The sequence below is a fragment of the Schistocerca piceifrons genome, chromosome 7, assembly GCF_021461385.2.
Source record: "Schistocerca piceifrons isolate TAMUIC-IGC-003096 chromosome 7, iqSchPice1.1, whole genome shotgun sequence".
NCBI classification, from domain to species: Eukaryota; Metazoa; Arthropoda; class Insecta; order Orthoptera; family Acrididae; genus Schistocerca; species Schistocerca piceifrons.
In genome coordinates, this window is record NC_060144.1 from 187,451,591 (window position 1) to 187,470,597 (window position 19,007).

Below are 19,007 nucleotides of genomic sequence, written 5' to 3' on the forward strand. Positions count from 1 at the left end.
TGGCATCATATTTTGGGATAATTCATCATTACGAGAAAAAGTATTCATTGCATAAAACTGTGTAATCAGATTAATAGCTGCAGCCCATCCACGATCACCTTGCAGACATGTATTTAAGGAACTCAGGATCTTCACAGTACCTTCGCAATAGATATACCGTATTTACTCAAATCTAAGCCGCACCTGAAAAATGAGACTCAAAATCAAGGAAAAAAAATTTTCCCGAATCTAAGCCGCACCTGAAATTTGAGACTCGAAATTCAAGGGGAGAGAAAAGTTTTAGGCTGCACCTCCAAATCAAAACAAAGTTGGTCCATTGTAATATGAGACACAATTTAGGTTGAATGAATGACGATACAGCTACAGTAGTTTGGTTCAAGTCTTAAGCTTAGCAGTTAAGCTTTACCATGTAGCCACTGCTATGCGTCAGGTGCTCCGTCCGTATTTATACCGGTACCATTACTTTTTCACGTGCTTCGTCTGGTTTGAATTGATTGCTATTTTTCTTTGACCTGATAAGTGCCGTTCACTTTGTTATAGGTGTTTACTTCACTCTAAGCTGAAAATGCATTACTGTACTGTGTCATGCATTGTTCATCGCATTCTGATGACGAGTGTTCATGACCTATCACCGCTCGTGGCATGGCTTGCTTTTGTGCACACTACCGCTGCTTACAATTAAAAAAAAAAAAAAAAGAGAGAGGAATCATCTCATTAGCGAAACAATGGCAAAAGACTGCTAATTGTTGTTACTTACACTGTTGCTTTCTTTGATAATGATCAACAAGAACCAGATAATAGACTGCGTATGATAGAAGATGTTCTGAACGAGAGTTTAGCGAAAAATTTTCTCCGTTTGAAAATGTTTGCAGACACCTCTGTAGTACATTACATTCTGCACAGAAATTAGTCATCTTAGATTTAAAAATTTTGTCAATTGCCGTGCTTCATTTCTGACTGTATCACTATTAGGCATAAGAATAATATGAATATAAACATGACATTATATGTATATTATTCCGCGTTTGCTGTTGTCTCACTCTAGTAGTTTCGTTTTTTTTTTTACTGATGCAGAGGTTTTGTCGCCAGTATTTATCTTTGTGCCTGCAAAGCATGCCTGTGTAGCACTACATAATTTGACGGCAGAAGTTAGTTGTGGTGGCACCTACCAACATTTTTCAGAACCTCCGCTTGCTTTGCGCTCGATTCTAAGCTGCAGGCGGATTTTTGGATTACAAAAACCGGAAAAAAAGTGCGGCTTACATTCGAGTAAATACAGTATTCACATATGAAATTTGTTATTAATAATCCACCTTAATTCAAAAATAATAGTGACTTGCACAGCTACAACACTAGAAGAAAGGATTATCTTCACCGACTTTGGCACAGAAAGGGGTGAATTATGCTGCTACAAAAATCTTTGGTCATTCACCAAATAGCATTAATAGTCTGACAGATAGCCAACCAACATTTAAAAACAAATTAAAAGAATTTCTGAATGACAACTCATTTTACTCAACAGATGAACTTTTAGATATCAAGTAGTAACTGTAAAAAAAAACTTATGTTAAACTGAAACATTCCATATCATTACGAAATGTCATATTCATGATCTATGAAGACTCTCCCATCAGTCAAAACACCCACTCAACTAGACTGAACTCCAATTTAAATGTCTAGTGACAGCCAAAAAATATGATTTTCTCACTGTTTTCTTCTTGCTATGAGTAGCTAGTGGATGATACTTTGGCAGAAAGAAGTCAGTGTCAAATTCAGAAATAGAATGGGTGCTTTTAGCAAGTGATGCTGTCTTTGTTGAAAGCCATGAGAGATGGCAAGAGACAGATGGTGAGGAAAATGAAAGTGATAAGGGTACTGAATAAAATGATGACAAAACAGCACTACAACAGATGCTACAATATGCTTTCATGCATGCTAGTTCAGCTCACCAGCCAACTAACTGGTAAGAATGGCATAAAGGTGCACCTGATACAGAATGACCTGATGAGCTGTTTTCAGTCTTTTGTAATAAGATTCTTTCAGCAACAGACAGCTGACCCTATAAATTATAGCTCCTACTCCAAATTCAACAGCAAGGTAAATGGTCCACTGCTGGCAAGACGCACAGATGATGAAGTGAAGACAGTGACTGGACTATTTATTCTTCAGGGAATTCTGCACAAGGCAGACACAAACAGTACTTTTCATGGATGGCATACATCATTCTTTATAAACTAGTGAATGAAAAGCGGTTTCATCTTTTGTTGAAATGCTCCACTTTGTATCATAAAACATCCCATGGTACTGTGAGCACAAAACTATTCCAATTAGAACTGATTATGGAACATCTGAGGTGCACATAAAGACATACGTCACACAGTACATTACTACCGAAAAACATCAACTGCTCTGGAAAGGACATTTTGGTTGGAGCACTTTATGCCTCCAAAACGTAGCAGATTTTCAGTTCTTATTGTTAATACTTGAGAGGACATAAATTATGGCAGTCTTTATACTGACGAGAAAATAGTTTCTCAAATGGTTTGGAGCTTGCCTGGAAAATGTTACAGTATTTCCATTGATAACACATACACAAGTGCAGATTTAGTTGATAAACTAACAAGTAAGAATACTGATGATGTTAATACAATGCAATGGCATACAGAAACAAGCAGTTGACAGTGTAATGGAAGGACACGGAAGATGTCATCATGGGCAGCACATTCCATAATGACGCATTTGAGGAATAACTTCAAAGAATGGTGTCATACAAAAGCCATTTGTTGTCATGAATTACAGTATGAATACAGAACTTATTGACAGGACCAATTCCTAATTGCAAAACTACCTCATCTCAGAGCAGGCTGAAAAATATAGTCATAAGTTGCTTCTCCATTTCTCCATTTACTATTTACTGAACACTGCATGTTTCATTTTTTCCCCACCTATGTTCAAATATCACACACACACACACACACACACACACACACACATACACTTTGAACACAGGTGGGGGAAAAAGCTGAACGTAATTTACGATTAGTCCAGGTGTACAGTTGGCAGTCGGATACATCCCCTCCACAACAAAGGTCATCAGGTTGGTGTCCATCTTGAAAACCAAAAACAATTCATCTTACTTCTCTCTCCCTCTCTCTTTATTTCTATCCCTCTTTGTCTCTGTCTCTCATTCCAACATTAGCATTACAATTGTCACTTTATTCCAAAACTCACATCTTCATATGCTGTCTAGTTGTTTTGCCTCTATACCTCCTGTCCCTGCAGTCAACAATAATACCCAGAATTGTTATATAAAAATCTATTTCCTTTTTGTATTTCTTCCTACACACCAACCTACGCTCAATAATAAAGTTCTGACTAACTCTTCTTACCTGTGAACAATAGCCAGAGTACTGGGATGAATCCTGTGAATTCCATCTAGAATGGCCAACTTCCCTTCCAAGGCTGCTGTTACCAAAGGGGAATTCTGCCACACTGTGTCACCATTAGGAAGTGTTGTCCTTTGCTGAATGAGATCACGTGAGGTCATGTCCTGTAATGTAAAAACGTCAACTTTTTATATAATGTTCAGCTTAGATAATGCATATAGTCTTACTACATTACGAAACTATATAAAACGTGATCATGACCTCTAAGGAAAGAGAGTAAAAAAGGATAAAAACTCAAAAAGAAATAAACTTGGGGGGAAGGCAGAAATAAACTTAGGGAGATGGAAGTCATAAGTGTAAATTACGATAATTTATTTAAGAATAAGGATCTATACAAGGTTAAATTAAGTAACAAGTTCAGACTAAGAACATGAAGATTATATAGGCTAAGGTGAAACAAGAAATAATTTAACAAACATACAAAGGCAAACAGCTAGAGATGTTGCACTTACAAAGCAAGCAAAATAATAGAAAATCTCAGACTGAACAAAGCAGCTACTTAAGATAAGGTGGAAGCTTCAGACAAATGACAATACAAACATAATATGTTTAAATTATCCATATGATGGCTGAGAATCAGTAATTGTTACTTATTATACAACAGTTTTATCCTGAGCCATAACTGAGAACAACTTCAATAGTTATCACAAGGTTTGACATTTATGTCTTCTTTGGATAACCAGTCCTATTGTGGTTCTTGATCTGCCTGGAGGTGGCATCTTCAGTAACTTCCCACAGCTGAACGTGCTGCTATTAATCAACTTCTAAAGGTCCACAATGAGACCAGCTATCTGAACGTGATTCGAAAATAAACTAGTAATAACTGACTGGAAATAAAATTGTTTTATTTGGAAACATCAGGAACAAAGTTTGAGTTAAGTGTGGAGGCATTCTCAAACAGCCCAATAATGAAGGGGATTATCCACAAAAGCAGAAAATCTGAATGAGTGCTTAGTCCAGTCAACGTAGGCAAATTAAGGGAAAAAATTTGTTTAGCCATAAATCTTTGCACAGTGGTAGGAGGCAGTGCCATGAGTGGCATACTAAAACATCTTGACCAGTGGGGTGTGAACATGGGGGTGAGGGAGCATTTAAAGATAACCTTTTCTTTTTAAGAGCCACAACTTCTAGTAAAAATATTTCCCAGGACAAAATTTCTTGCAAAGAAGGTTCTACCACATTGCAGGGATTGGAAAAATTGCAAATTATTAAAAGCAGCATTTTAATGTTACAAATCTCATGTTTATTGTAAAAAAACATTGGTTAATAACAAATATTAAATGTATGTACCACATCTAAGTGCAGCAGAACCCTTTTAACAGATAAATTGTGTTCTGGGGGTGCGATGATCATGAGGAGCAGGGAGGGAGGGGGGAGGGGGGGGGGGGGGGGGGGGAATAGATGCATGAGGGACTGCAGGTCGCTGGATTGTGACCATGCACTTGCCTCCTTCATAGGTCTGCAAACTACATCACATGAAGCAACTACAGAGTGTTTCACAACCTTCTGCCACTTGCCTTTTGAATCACTAGCAGTGCAATGTCCAGACTTGCCTGGGGATGTTTACTATCCATAAGGTGTGTTAACATTACATGGTATACAGATGCAAGTTATCAGAAACACATATGGACAGAATCTATATAAATCTCTGCACCCTGTTCAGAACAGTGAGAGGGGACATTGATTCTTAATTACAGTATAAGGCAAAGGTATCGTTCTTTCAGGAAGAGCAACTTACCACAGCATGAGTGCTGCTCACTTTTCAGTTTACAGACAAACTATACCTCCACAGCATTTTGTGTCCAGTTCTCCTAGGTTAGTAGACAAAATATCTTCACAGTGCTCATGTTTATAAAGAAGAGTTATTTTCAGTTTATTAAATGTGTACTTATTTGCAGATGTTAATTGAGTTTTTATGTGAAATATACTGCTGGAAAAAAATTAGTACACTCTTTTAGAGGATTCAGATCCACTCAAGATTTCTTGTGCAACAGTGCATGTGGAGTAACTGAAATGATTACATTTACAGACTGCAAGTGGTTCTGAGATAACAGGTATCAATCTATACTGAAACATCCATATTAATAGGTGGTGTAGCCTCCATGGGTGGCAATGCAGGTAGACCTGACATGCAGTGTATCATACAGATGGTAAATCTGTCCTGGGATACGTTATGCCATGCTTGCTCAACCTGTTCATGTAGTTTTGTCAAGGTTGCTGGTTGATGAGTCGCACGAGTCACTTCTTATCCCATCACATCCCACACATTCTCGATTGTAGTCAAGTCTGGAGACCGTGCTGACCAGAAAGTTGCTGTATGCCGTGCAGAGGATGTCGATTTTCCCGAGCAGTGTGTGAGTGAGCATATCCTGTTGGAACAAGACATCACCTTCCTGTTGAAATAAAAGCAAAAGAACAGGTCTAACAACATCCTGCACATACCAGTGCTGGTTAGCACCCCTCCAGGAATAACGAAGTTGAACAATAGTTGTAGCTTATCGCACCAAGTCCATAAGGTCTGGGGTGAGGCCACTGTGTCTTCGACAAACGCACACTACAAGATAGTGCTCATCGGGTCTACATTGCATATGCAAATGACCATCACTTATGTGCAGCCAGAATCTGCTTTTATCATTGAAGACCATGGTCCATCATTCCATCATCTAAATGATCTTCTTATGGCACCAGTCAAGCTGTGCACATTGATGCTGTGGCGTGAGTGGAAGATGGGCTAGGGATGTGTGTGCCTATAGTCCCATTGCTAATAAATGGCTTACAACAGTTCATGTTGACACGTCTAGGCTCACAAGCTCTGTATGATCTGCCACTACAGCCCTTACAATATGACGATCCTGATGGGCGTCTGTGCTGCTTGGACGTCCAGAACCTCACCTACTGGTATGAGAACGTTCATGTGACGAATGATACTAGCATTGTTCCACAACTGACGTAGCACATCCAACTTGAGTGACGCTTCTCCAAAAGGACAATCCCACCACTAGGAAGGCCACAATTTGAGCCCTTTCAAAGTTGTTCAGTTGGCTGAAGGAAGCATAAGGGCATCTCTGTGGTATGGTCGCCTGCTTGCTTCACACGTTTGCACCTCACTGAGGCTTCTGGCTGAGATCATTCCTATCGAAGAGTAGACATAAACGGTGCTCTGGGAGCTAGTTTTTGCACTTCTTTCGTCACTGTTTATAGGAACGTATTTTACATAGAAGCTCACTCAAAAATTGACAATAAATGCTCAGCCAATAATCTGAAAATAACTCCACTATATACACACAAGCTCAGTGAAGTTATTTTGTCTACTCACATAAGAGAAACAGAAAGGAAATTCTGCAGAAGTATAGTTTACCAATAAACTCAAAGCAAGCAGTGCTCATGGAGGGGGAAGTTGCCATTCCCTGAAGAATTAAACAGCTGCTTTACAAGACAACTAAGAATCAATTTCATCTCTAGCAGTGTAGAACATTTTGTAGAGATTTATGTGGATTCTGTCCATAAATGTTTACTGTGGTAGGATTATTTGTACTGCATGTATGTCTATCATAAAGTGTTAACAAACTATGTAAAAAAAATAAACATCCCCAGACACGTCTGCACACAGTATCACCAGTGATTCATAACGTGAGCTGCGGAAGCTTCATTATAGCTTTGTAAAACACCCTGTAATTCCTTATTGTGATGTAGTGGGGTAGAGAGAGTGGTGTCTTGCATGCTTGCCATTCAGTTTCCAGACCTGCGAATGATGGAACTGTACGACCACAGTCCAGTGACCTGAGTCCCTCATGTGCCTATTCTCCACACTCACCCCATCTCCTCCCCAGCCTGTCACACCTGCAGAATACAATTTATTCCTTGAAATGGTTCTAATATGCTTGGATGTAGTATATACATTTAATGTTTACTCTTCACCATCTTCATTTAACAATAAACATGAATTTTATGCCATTAAAATGTCATTTTTAATAATATGAAACATTAGTAGGAACTTTTGTAGGATATTTAATGTAGTTTAATATTGTCCTGGGAAACACTTTTGTTAGAAGTAGTGATTTTCAATATATAAAACACTCCCCCACCCACACGCTCATGCCCCACTCATCAAGACTTAATATGTTGTCCATGGCACTGTCTCCTGCCACTGTATAAAAATCTGCAACTACACAAATTTTTCCCCTTTTTCGGTCTTTGCTGACTGGGCTACCTATCATGAAATCTGTTTTGAATGATCATAAAATATTCAGAATGAAATGAAATCACTTTTTAGTTTGGATGAGACCACTGACATCTACATCTAAATAAATCATAGCATTCTGTCTTGGTTGCATTTTACTTCATTTGTATACATAACCAATTTACAATTTTCATCAAATCTACAAGAAGAAAACAAAAACAAATGATAAATAAATTCTGAGATATCTTGAGTTTTATTTACCTCTTGTAAATACTATGATGATGGCTGTAATGACCAAACTGGTTATCTGTGTAAATAAAATAAAAAGTGACAACAACAGTGAATGCTACAATTTACTTGCAATCTGAAAAAGTGTTTAACAGAACATTAGCGTTATCTGGAATTTAGGTCCTAGAGTCCAAATATTTCACTCAATTATAAAAGGAGTGGCCAGAAATGTTGAACTTGCATAACACAGAAAAAGAAGCAGTAGAAGATGATACAAGGAGTAGCTATAAGGAATTCTTTCCTTGTTTTTGAACAGTTGTGTCTTCACTGTTCCCTCTGTGATGTCGACCAGCATCCTGTTAAAAACTTTTGAAACATAATACAAAATTCCCTAGACAAAGATGCATGATAGGTACAGAAATTATTTTTACCTCTAGTATTGTGGTTGTGAATCTCACAATTCAGCCTAAATTCACTTTTTTATTATTGATCACAAATGCTGTTAGGGAGCATATGGCCCTAAACAGTGTTGTGACGGATGTTTGGTATCAACTTCATATAATAATCTTAGTATATGATTCTGTGAAATAAATGCTTTTTTGACTGAAACTGCACTGCCCCAGAAGGATGCGTCATAGGACAATACCAAGTGGAAGTATGCCACTTATGTTAACAATCCTGTCTGCATGTCAACACAATGAGAGTGATTTTTAAGTGTAAAGCAGGTAAAACTGATCTCTCTGGTTTACCTACCCACATGCTAGTGCTACCACAGTTTATTTTTCATATGGATGCCCAGGATCCTCACCCATGCTGTCCCATCCAGTGTGTCCGTTAACCTCTACCTATGGTTTTTGTTTACTTGGACTTGCATAAAACCAGTATTGCAAGATTATGCTTGCTGTGAGCCATTTGTAAGCCTCTCCCATTATTCTCCTGGCTTCAGGAGAAGAATCCTTCAATGTCACTGGTAAATTATTTATATAGGCCAAGAATAGGAGCAGGTCAAGTACCTAATCTTGCTACACATAATATTTAAAGACTCCCCAATCCAAATTTGGTTTTCTTCCTGTGACATTTGTTAACTGAACCCCTCCATTTTCTATTGTTCAGATATGGGTCCATCCACGCAAAAGAGACTCCCTTCAACAGCACAAGCATGTAGTTTTCCTAGAATGACCTAATGATCTACACATGGTATGTAGCCATAGAAAGTCGGAAGGGAAATAATCTGACAAGTTTTATTTGTTAAAATTATTAGTATAAGTTCTGCATTAGCATAATGTTTATACAACGATTAAAGAAGGAGTGCACATTTTTGCATCCATGACTTCAAAGTTTTGAAATACACACAAGAATGAATTTTACTTATGAAGACTAAAACTTAGAAATAGCTACGTGAGTTTATAATTTGTGTAAGTATAGAAGTTCTCCCAAGTTTTACTTATGAGGCAGAGGGAAGTGGACATGGGTGTGAACATTTACATTCCATAAGCCCCTTTATTTTATTTTTTATTTAATATGAGTTATTTGGTTCCACACAATGATTTACCAAATATGGAACTTGTCAAAACATCACTTTTATTTAGTTACACATCAGCATTTATAGTATACATGCACAATTGCCTTCCAAAGGAGATGCTACTACAGTTATCTTAAAAGTGAAACAATAAATACATTTTAACAATAAACGATAAAATTTCAGAAATATGAGCTACTGACCTAAAATTATCTGATAAACTTGTATTTACAAATTCATCACCAAACTGGAAGTAAGATTCAACTGTATCAAAGGAATACTAAACAGACAAAAACTAGCACATTACGAGATAAAATTACTGATCAGCACTTACGTTCAGGAGTTGAAATATTTACTTCTGTTAATATACACACAATAAAAGTAAAAGTGACAACGCAATCCCAGTTTTCAGAATTTTTAGTTCCTTTCTTGGGGAGGAGAGGGACAGGTTGTGTATGGTTAAAAGAAAAGGATGAGACAGACCCACATGTAGTGGTCTCACTACATCATTAGCCATTAGTTCTGAAAGTTAGGATAGTTTATGTACTTTTATGCGTGTATCAACAGTAATAACATTTCGTTTCCAGAAGGTAAGTACTGGTCAATAATTCTGTCCCATAATTGATTAAGAATTGTTTTTATTTAGGCATGAAGAGGAGCTTCTTAAGTGCCTGAGCGGTGTGGGAAGAGAACTGAAGAAAGTGAATCTAATAGAATGTACAAATTGGAGCTATGTTATGTTTCTTTCACTGAAAAGCGATGTCTTTTGCCTCATTCTTCTAAAAAAGGATACAAGAAACAGCAGATTGTTCACTACTGGAAGAACAGACAAGCTTTCGAAGTGGGAGTTCCTGCCCTGAACAAATATTTGCTCTCTGAAACATATCATAACAATGACAATGGAAAGAATAGACTGCTACTCACCACACAGAGGTGCCTAGCAACCTATCTTTTTCATAGTATTATTGTTATTCCATCCTGGACTTTCCACTGTTTGATAATAGAACAAGGCACAGAACTCAACTGCCCACGGCACCTAAACTTTACTGATTTTAAAAAAGTAATTGACAATATACACTGAGAATATTTGTGGAATGTTGTAAGCCTACATGGAGTTCCTTCCTGACCACCTACATTTACATTTACATGCGTGTTCCACAGTCTACCACATGGTGTGTTGTGCAGTAGTACCCTGTACTACTACTGCAGTGAAACCCCACTTCTACACTTTTCAAGGGACTTAAAAAAAAAAAAAAAAAAAAAGTGTAAAATGCGGGAAAATGTAAAATGTGGGAAATAATGTTTTAAGTTGTAAAAGTTATGTATAAGTTACCCCCTTGCATTTTTGCACTTTAGGTACGATATACGAACATAACACGCTTCAAAAGACTTGTCAGGGCCTTGTTAATTATCTAATAAAGGTTTACTATCTAATAAAAACTGCTGATCTAACTGGAACTGATAACTGTCTGGGAAGTAGGAATGTTTGATTCAATTTCATACATCATAATCAATGTTTCTGAAAGCCTGCAGCTGTCATTCATCATTTAAAGAATGAAAAACTGCATTAATTATGTATTTTCTCATGCTAGCATGACACATTTCAAGACTTTTTTCTCATTGTTGAGTGCAAATATGTGTTTTTCTGTGTCTCTTTCACTGCAGTCGTCTTTTTGAGGTTATCATGTACTGTGCCTCTTCAGTTATGTAGAAAACCACACACAAGCAAAATATCACTCACATTGTTTGTTTGTGCATCACAAAAAACACATATGTAAATACTGCACTTAACAACAAGAATAAATCCTTGAAACACATTTTTCTCAGCATGAAAAAAATTCATAACCAGCACTGTGTTGAGACTAAAAACATTTGGGCAACACAAAGTGAATGATGGTGTCAACTAGCACTCCAAGTGGCCAAACACTGAAACATGCTAAATATAGTTCGACAAAGGTGTCATGATGATCACAATGATCACAAAACTGTGTTTGAGCAGTAGAGACAGTTTGGAAATGGTTGTGATTGGTCATAATATCTTCATTCAAACAAACCTAGTTACTCCCATCAGCCACCAAGCCAAGTAAAGCTTGGCAGCAGTGGGACATACGGCACAAATTGTTCCAGCTTTTACATGTTTACTGGTTCAAATCCGCTGAGTAGAGTGCCTTGGTGTCAAGAAACTTGACCACATAATATTTGTAAACACTACTGGATGGCCAGTGTCATTTTTTCTCCACAGACATTTGCGTAAATTGCGGGAAAATTATAAATATGTTGACACAAAATCGGGTGCAAATTACCATTATGGCCATAGGAAATTTGACAGGAATGATAAAAATGTCGTAAACGGTGGGAAAACATTAATTCTGGGAACGTAAAAGCAGGGTTATACCGCAGTCATTTTCTCCCCTGTTCCACTCACAAACCAAGGGAAAAACTAATATCTATGTGCCTCCATACGTGCCCCAGATTCTCTCATCTTATCTTTGTGGCCCTTACTAAATGTACATTGGTGGAGTATAATTGTTCTCCAGTCAGCTTCAAATGCCATTCTCTACATTTTCTCAATAGTGTTCCTAGGAAAGAATGTCATCTTCCCTCCAGGGATTCCGAATTAAGTTCCCAAAGCATCTACATAATACCTTCATGTTGCTGAAACCTATTGCTTCAATGTCTTCCTTCAATCTGATCTGGTGTGGATTCCAAACACTTCAGAAGTACTCAAGAATGGGTCACACTAGTGCCCTATATGCAATCTCCTTTATGGATGAATCATACTTTCCTAAAATTCTCCCAATAAACTGAAGTCAACCATTTGCCTTCCCTACTACAATCCTTGCATGCTCATTCCATTTCATATCATTTGCAACATTACACCTAAATATTTAATCAACATGACAGTGTCAAGCAGTACACTAATAATCCTGTATTCAAACATTACATTTCCTACTCATAGGCATTAACTTACATTTTTCTACATTTAGAGCTAGCTGCAATTACAAATTTTGTCTAAGTCATACTGATACTCCTACAGTCACATCTCTTTGATATTTTCAGAAACTTCCATCTAGACTTGAGTTGCTGCATAAGAACCGAATGTAGGAACACGTTCTTCTTTAGCATTCTGACAGGTATCAGACAAGGATCCATTTTTGTGAACATTCTTTTTCATATTACTCATAGATTTCATAATGAGAAAAACTATGTACAACTCCAACATAGAGATATGATAGAATGAGCACTCTGTGCTTACAGATCTGGTTTTTCTTCTGGCAGAAACACCACAAGGTTTACAACTAATGTCAACCACGTTAGATGGAATGGCTAGTTATGTAGGGCTATAGCTCACGTCATGTAAGACAGCACTTCCGCACATACAGGCAGAGCAGTGAAGTGATGAGAAATGGGCATGCGCGGCAGCAGAGAGCGGGCAAACAAAGACCACGTTGGCAAACTGCATTGCTACGGACAAGTCAGGCTCATTTGCTTATGGTACATAGTATTATACATTCAAATCTATGAGGGGAATAGTAAATATTAAAACCAATTTTGACCAGTCATCATGAGCGAAATATTAATTCAAGTCTTGATGACATTGTGTCCATTGCTCCACAGATTTACTCCACATAAAGTAGGGAGGCGAGAACAGCTGACACACATTTGTGAAGACGTGAAGTACATTTCTCAAAAATGACAATTGTCTAACAACAAGATCATTGAAACTGCTTGCAATAATTATCATTTATTGTGATTTGAATTCTATTATAAGCAAAAATTTAATACACAACAAAATTAACTTCGAGCACAAACTGAAATCATGATATTTGCTTGACAACTGCTTCTACTCAATAGAATTTTTAAAAATGTATATAACGTATGTGTATTTGTGTGTCTGACTGTATTCAAGCATGATCACTGTGCATAAAAAAGAATTAGAGGTAAAAAAGACTAATGGAAAGACTATCATAAAGAAGTTGTAGTTTTCGCTGTTAACAGTCATTATGAGTGTAAACTAACTCGTTCGACATTATAGTGAGAGACCACATTTATAATCCATTGAACAAGCAAACAATTAACCATGATCTGTGAATAACTCCAGGGAATGATAACTGGTAACATCGAAGACCAAAGATATCTCGAAAAGTAACAGTTACTGTCATTTTAGCGCCTTATCCAGTTCATGGCTTGAAAATGACGGGGGTTCCCATGTGGAAATGTCAGACTTTTGACGAATTTATCCAGCTGCTTTCTAGCATGTTATTAGAGCATGCAACTTGGCGGGAGGCACTTAACTTCTCCTTGGGCAATATGTTGAACATTACAATCTGCATAATTCAAAGGATAAAAGTCCTAATCAAAAGGCTAAGAAGTTCTCATTATAATGTATGCAACTGATATGTTGACAAACACATTTTTTAAACCACGAGTCTTTAAAACTAAGAAATATTATCAATTTGTTCCAAAGTCTACATCGCAATACGACCATCACTTCTATTTGACTATGTTTCCGAATAATATGATGGTAAATTTACGATGATAGGTTCAAGGCTTGTATCCATCATCAAATGAAGCTTTTCAGCATGCCGCACAGACTCTGCCCACACTACATGGGATGTTGCCTACTGCCTCATGCATAAGCGATTTAGTGAATGTTATCCTGAATGCCCCCCCCCCCCCCCACCCACCTCCGACATAGCCTTATCCTTTGCACAAATTAATTCAACAGGGCTAAACTGACAGTGACACGTGGGCAAACGCAAAACTGTGTGACCCCATTCACGTGCAAGGAAGTCAAGTTTGTACGTTCTGTCATGTGACTTGTATAAATTAACGACCTGCAGGAGATCAGCACGAGTCTGGTTTATACTGTGCTTAATATTTTTATTTTTAAGCCAGGGAAAAATATCCACTTTTCTGGTGTTTATACTTGGTGTTTTCTCTGTTACAGTTGAAGTATAATTCGCAATGACCGACTTCGAAGCAAGGTATGACAAGAATTGTGAATCACATCACAAAACTGACAGCGTTCATTTCCGAATGGTAGTCACTACTGTTTTTCTTACATGTAAACACAAGTTTACTCTCAGAAACAAAACCAGAAGAAGAGTCAGCATGCAGAATAATTATCCAATAACCTATTCCTATGAAAACTCTAAAACTGCCAGTACCATCACTCATTTTCCAGAAATTTCCTGGAACAGTTCTAACTGACCCATGTTTCATCAACATAATACACTGTTGAACTACCTCATCCTCTTGTATCATGAATCTTTATATGGGATGTAGTTCGTGCTGCACCTAAGTTACTTCTTTGAACTAAAAACTCTCTTCTTACCATATCAGGAACCAACTTCTTTTAAAATTCTTTACATTGATGAAGCGCTTATCATTGAAACTAATTTTCTCCTGCAAAACTGTAACACGTTTTTGTGATGTCAGGCATTCATCATTGACATGGAGCATTTTAAAACAACGTTGTTAAAACCATCCCTTTGTGTTACAGGTTCCTTGCAATTTAGATGCTTTCCAATCGAAACAAAATCAACTTTTTCTACGGTTCCAACAGCTCTGACACCTTTGTTTGCAATTCTCTTTACAGTTCTCTTGTTGATACCACATGGTTCTAAGAGTCCGTGCTTGTCTTCAAATGTCAACAGTAGGAGACCTGCTTTCAAATTCACGTTCAAAAAAATTATAAATGCGGTAAATAATCCCTCTCGCCTGCTTGTGAAATATTTCAGATTTATTGCCGTCACCTCGCTTCTTTTTTTTAAAAATTGCACTTAAACATTTACAGATACAGATTCGCAACTATACTGCTACACGAATAAAAAAAAATAATAATAAAATAAAAACCTGATAGCTGAATGAATAATTTGGTTGTCACGAAGTACAGCAACAGTGAAGCATGTAGCAGCGAGATTCTCTCTGTCTAGCTGTAACTCACTTGCAGCAGCTTGGAAAGAGACTGAATATAATTGGCTGCCAGAGGCTAGGGGAGGGGGATGCGCAGAACGGCTAGCGAGATTCTCTCTGTCTACCTGTAACTCACTTGTAGCTGCTCGAAAAGAGACTGAATATTATTGGCTGCCAGTGGCTAGTGGAGGGAGATGCGCAGAACGGCTGAAAACTGGGCCACCTTCCAACATGAGGTGGACTTTAGTAAAAAACAGTGATAAGGCACGAAATGTACATAAACAGTGAAAATGTGTTTACTGAAATTATAGTGCAAAAGAAAGTACAAGATGTTGACCAACTTCCAAATCTGATCAGCCTAATTGTAATAATGGGAACACACACATAGGCATCAGCAGCAGAACTGGGAAAACTTCTGCACTCTTCCAGTACATGTGATCCATATGGCAAAAGTATGTCCAGAAAGTTTTGGCTGTATTCCTCTATCATTTTACCAATGACCATTTAGCAGAGATGCTGAGTTGCAGATAGGCACAACGAAAAGACTGTCAGAAAATGAGCTTTTGGCCAAGAAGGTCTTCGTCAGAGATAGAATATACATACAAACATACTCACGCAAATGCAACTCTCACACACGACCGCAGACTGCAGTCACATGTGTGTGAGCTGTGTTTGCATGAGGGTGTGTATATGTTCTATCTTTAACAAAGGCCCTGTTGGCCGAAAGCTCATTTTCTGACAGTCTTTTTGTTGTGACTGACTGTGACTCAGCACCTCTGTTATATGGTGAGTAGAAACTATACTTTTCATAGTACTGTTACAGTCCATCCTGCATTTTCCAAATGTTGAATCTTACCAGTGACCATATATTCATGTGAGAACTGGAAAATTTCAGTAAAATCAGCACACTCCCCAGCCCACAATGCCGTATGCTCATTTCCATTTTTAGCACTCAAGCTCAACATTTTTCACTATCAATGCTTGAAAAAAATTTGGAAGATCAGTTTCTGTGTTTCAAGTTATTAAATACTGCAACAGTCTGCACAAAACTGTTGGTGAAAGAAAACTGAAGCCTTCAGGGCATGTTCTACATACGAAAGATGGAAGACTTCCCAAAACCAGCACTGTTGGGGAAGCTGTGGATGGATACAGAAGTAGAGGAAGACTTCGTAACACCTGGCAACAAATTTTTATAAAGAATCTTCAACACATGGACATAAACTGGAAAGAAGCTGAAAACCTGCAGCTAATTAAGTTCGCACAAGGAAATTTGTTACCCGATATACAGTTTAGCGTTGGAGGAACTAAGTCAATGTTAAGTCTAAATTATCTAACGAATGGTGTGTTAAGAGAGACAATTTGAGTTTAATTGTATTATTACTCTGCAGATGGCTCTCCATTGCAGCCAGTCAGATAAATAGTGCCTTGACACAGTTCAGCCAAGCTGCTTATCCCACTACCTTCCTTCACCTACACAGCACTAACTGCTGTCCAGCTCTCAGAAACATTATTGTTAGCAGAGCACATGTGGTAATTGGATAGCACTGCCCTAAATTTGCATGTAGTATTTTTGTGCAGCACTATTGTGATAACAACATATTTAGCTGTCTTGTCGATTGCTTTATGTTTTGTGGTAGTTATTGCTGTCCTTATGTTCCCTAATTTATATAAACCATTGTATAGGCATAAAATTTTGTGTGTTCCTAGATGATACATTCTCTGCAAAGAATGCGTCTTTTCACATACATACATGACAACTATTACCTGATACAGAGCAATGGGCTCTACATGGTATCGCAGTAAACCAGCCAACCTGGACACAGTAGCTGTCTTCCCACAGCCTCGGGGTCCCACTAAGCACAGATCAGAGGCAAAGTGAGACTGCAGAAGCTGCGCCACCAGCTGCTCCTGGTAGGGTGTTGGGATGAAACTAGCAGCCATAGGAACATTATTTCCATTACCATGAACCACCTGTAACAAATTTTGTGATCCTAAATTATAAATAAATACATTGGCATGGATTTTATTCTCATCTGACAGCCACATTGAAAATATTATGCTAAGTGATGAGTAACAAGCAATGATAATGATATGCAAAACCGTGACAGTGATTTTAAGTACATCTCAAAATTAATAGCTCACAGTACATAAGACAAGAAAGACTTTACATTAAGCTTATCCCTTACGGATATTGTAGAACACCATGACTGCATATTAACTGAATATAAATACTGATAACTGGGATCAGTCACTTATAAAATAAGCAAATATTTCATAAGTGACTAGCAGTTATTTGTAATTAATTACCATATGAAACTAAAACACAGATGACCAAAATATCACTGGGAAAAGAACTTAAGCTCAAAGTCTTAGTGGTTGTAAGTAAGCAGACATAAACACCAGATAAAGATCAAGGAAAGGCTGCATGCTACCAGCAATCACCACTCTCCAAAGAAAAGTTCTGTTCTGAGGACATTCGTGCACTGAGCGGAAGCCATTTCAGATGCTGAAAGCGTTCCAAAGGAACAGAGCCACTTATGGCTACGACAACTGCCAGATTCCACAAGCCATTTTGTCAAAGAAACATAAGCAGAAAACATCCGAGGATGGCATGAAGAAGCTTGTGTTCTTGCTGTTCTATGGCTCTATAACAGGAAAGATTAGCTAGCTTCTAAAGAAGCATAAAATCAATACGGTTTTTGGGGCACCAGCTAAAATTTGACAGCTAATGAGGCCTGTGAAAGACAGTTTTGGACTCAGAATGCCAGGAGTATATAAAATACCATGTAGGTGGTGACAGTTGTATATTGGATAGACTGTACGTACTATTGAACAGCGCTGTGTGGAACACGAGAGATGTTTATGCCTACGGTATCCTGAGAAATCAGCGGTGGTGGAACATGCTTTAGAAAACAGACACTGAACTACATTTGCTAAGACATCTGTTATTATACGGAGTACTAGTTTTTGGGACAGTGTTATAAAACAAGTGATAGAGTTAAAAATTTCTGACAACACCCTCAATAAAGACGGTAGCCATTGGACAGTTGAAGCGGGCATGGCAAGCGCGCAATGAAAACAGCTATATAGGGACAAAAGCAGCAATCATCCGACAGTCACCACCTGACAATGGCTGAGGAGAACTTGGTTGAAAACTCATGAATTTTAAACCAGTGGAGGTTGGAAGCCCGAGAAAATTTTATCAGTACATATCACCGCCGAACTATGCATTTGTATATTGAAATGTTCGGCACAGGCCATGAACATGTATAGGACCTATGGCTCAAGTTTAGACACGTACCTAATAGAACAGTTCATAGTGGGGGGTTCCTCCATGATATAAATTCAATGTAAAGAAACTTCCAAAGAAACAGAGATTACTACATAATAGGTATAAAAAAAGCACAGGGCTATAGACAGAGAGATGCTGAACGAAACACATTTGGTTGTCAAGAGCACATCGCATGAAGCCTTCAGTGACTACCGTAGCAGAATATTGTCAAATGATCTTTCACAAAATCCAAAGAAATTCTGGTCATATGTAAAAGCTGTAGCAGCACCGAAGTTAGTTTCCGGTTTCCAGTGTGAGACAAAAACTGAAATTGAAGATAGCAAAGCAAAAGCTGAAATGCTTAACTCTGTTTTCAAATTTTTCTTTACAAAGGAAAACCCAGGAGAATTGCCACAGTTTAATCCTTGTACACTGAAAAGATCA

General features: G+C 37.9%; 1 protein-coding gene across 1 annotated transcript in view; it reads right to left on the reverse strand.

The window, feature by feature from the left end:
- The window catches only part of LOC124804710 (von Willebrand factor A domain-containing protein 8), a 256,617-nt gene that overhangs the window by 179,595 nt on the left and 58,015 nt on the right, over positions 1-19,007 (reverse strand). Inside the window, exons 9-10 of the mRNA XM_047264969.1 lie at positions 17,057-17,263; positions 3,390-3,550 (exon numbers count right to left, since the gene is read on the reverse strand). Coding sequence (XP_047120925.1) covers positions 3,390-3,550; positions 17,057-17,263 — 368 coding nt within the window. The remainder of the gene's footprint in view (positions 1-3,389; positions 3,551-17,056; positions 17,264-19,007) is intronic.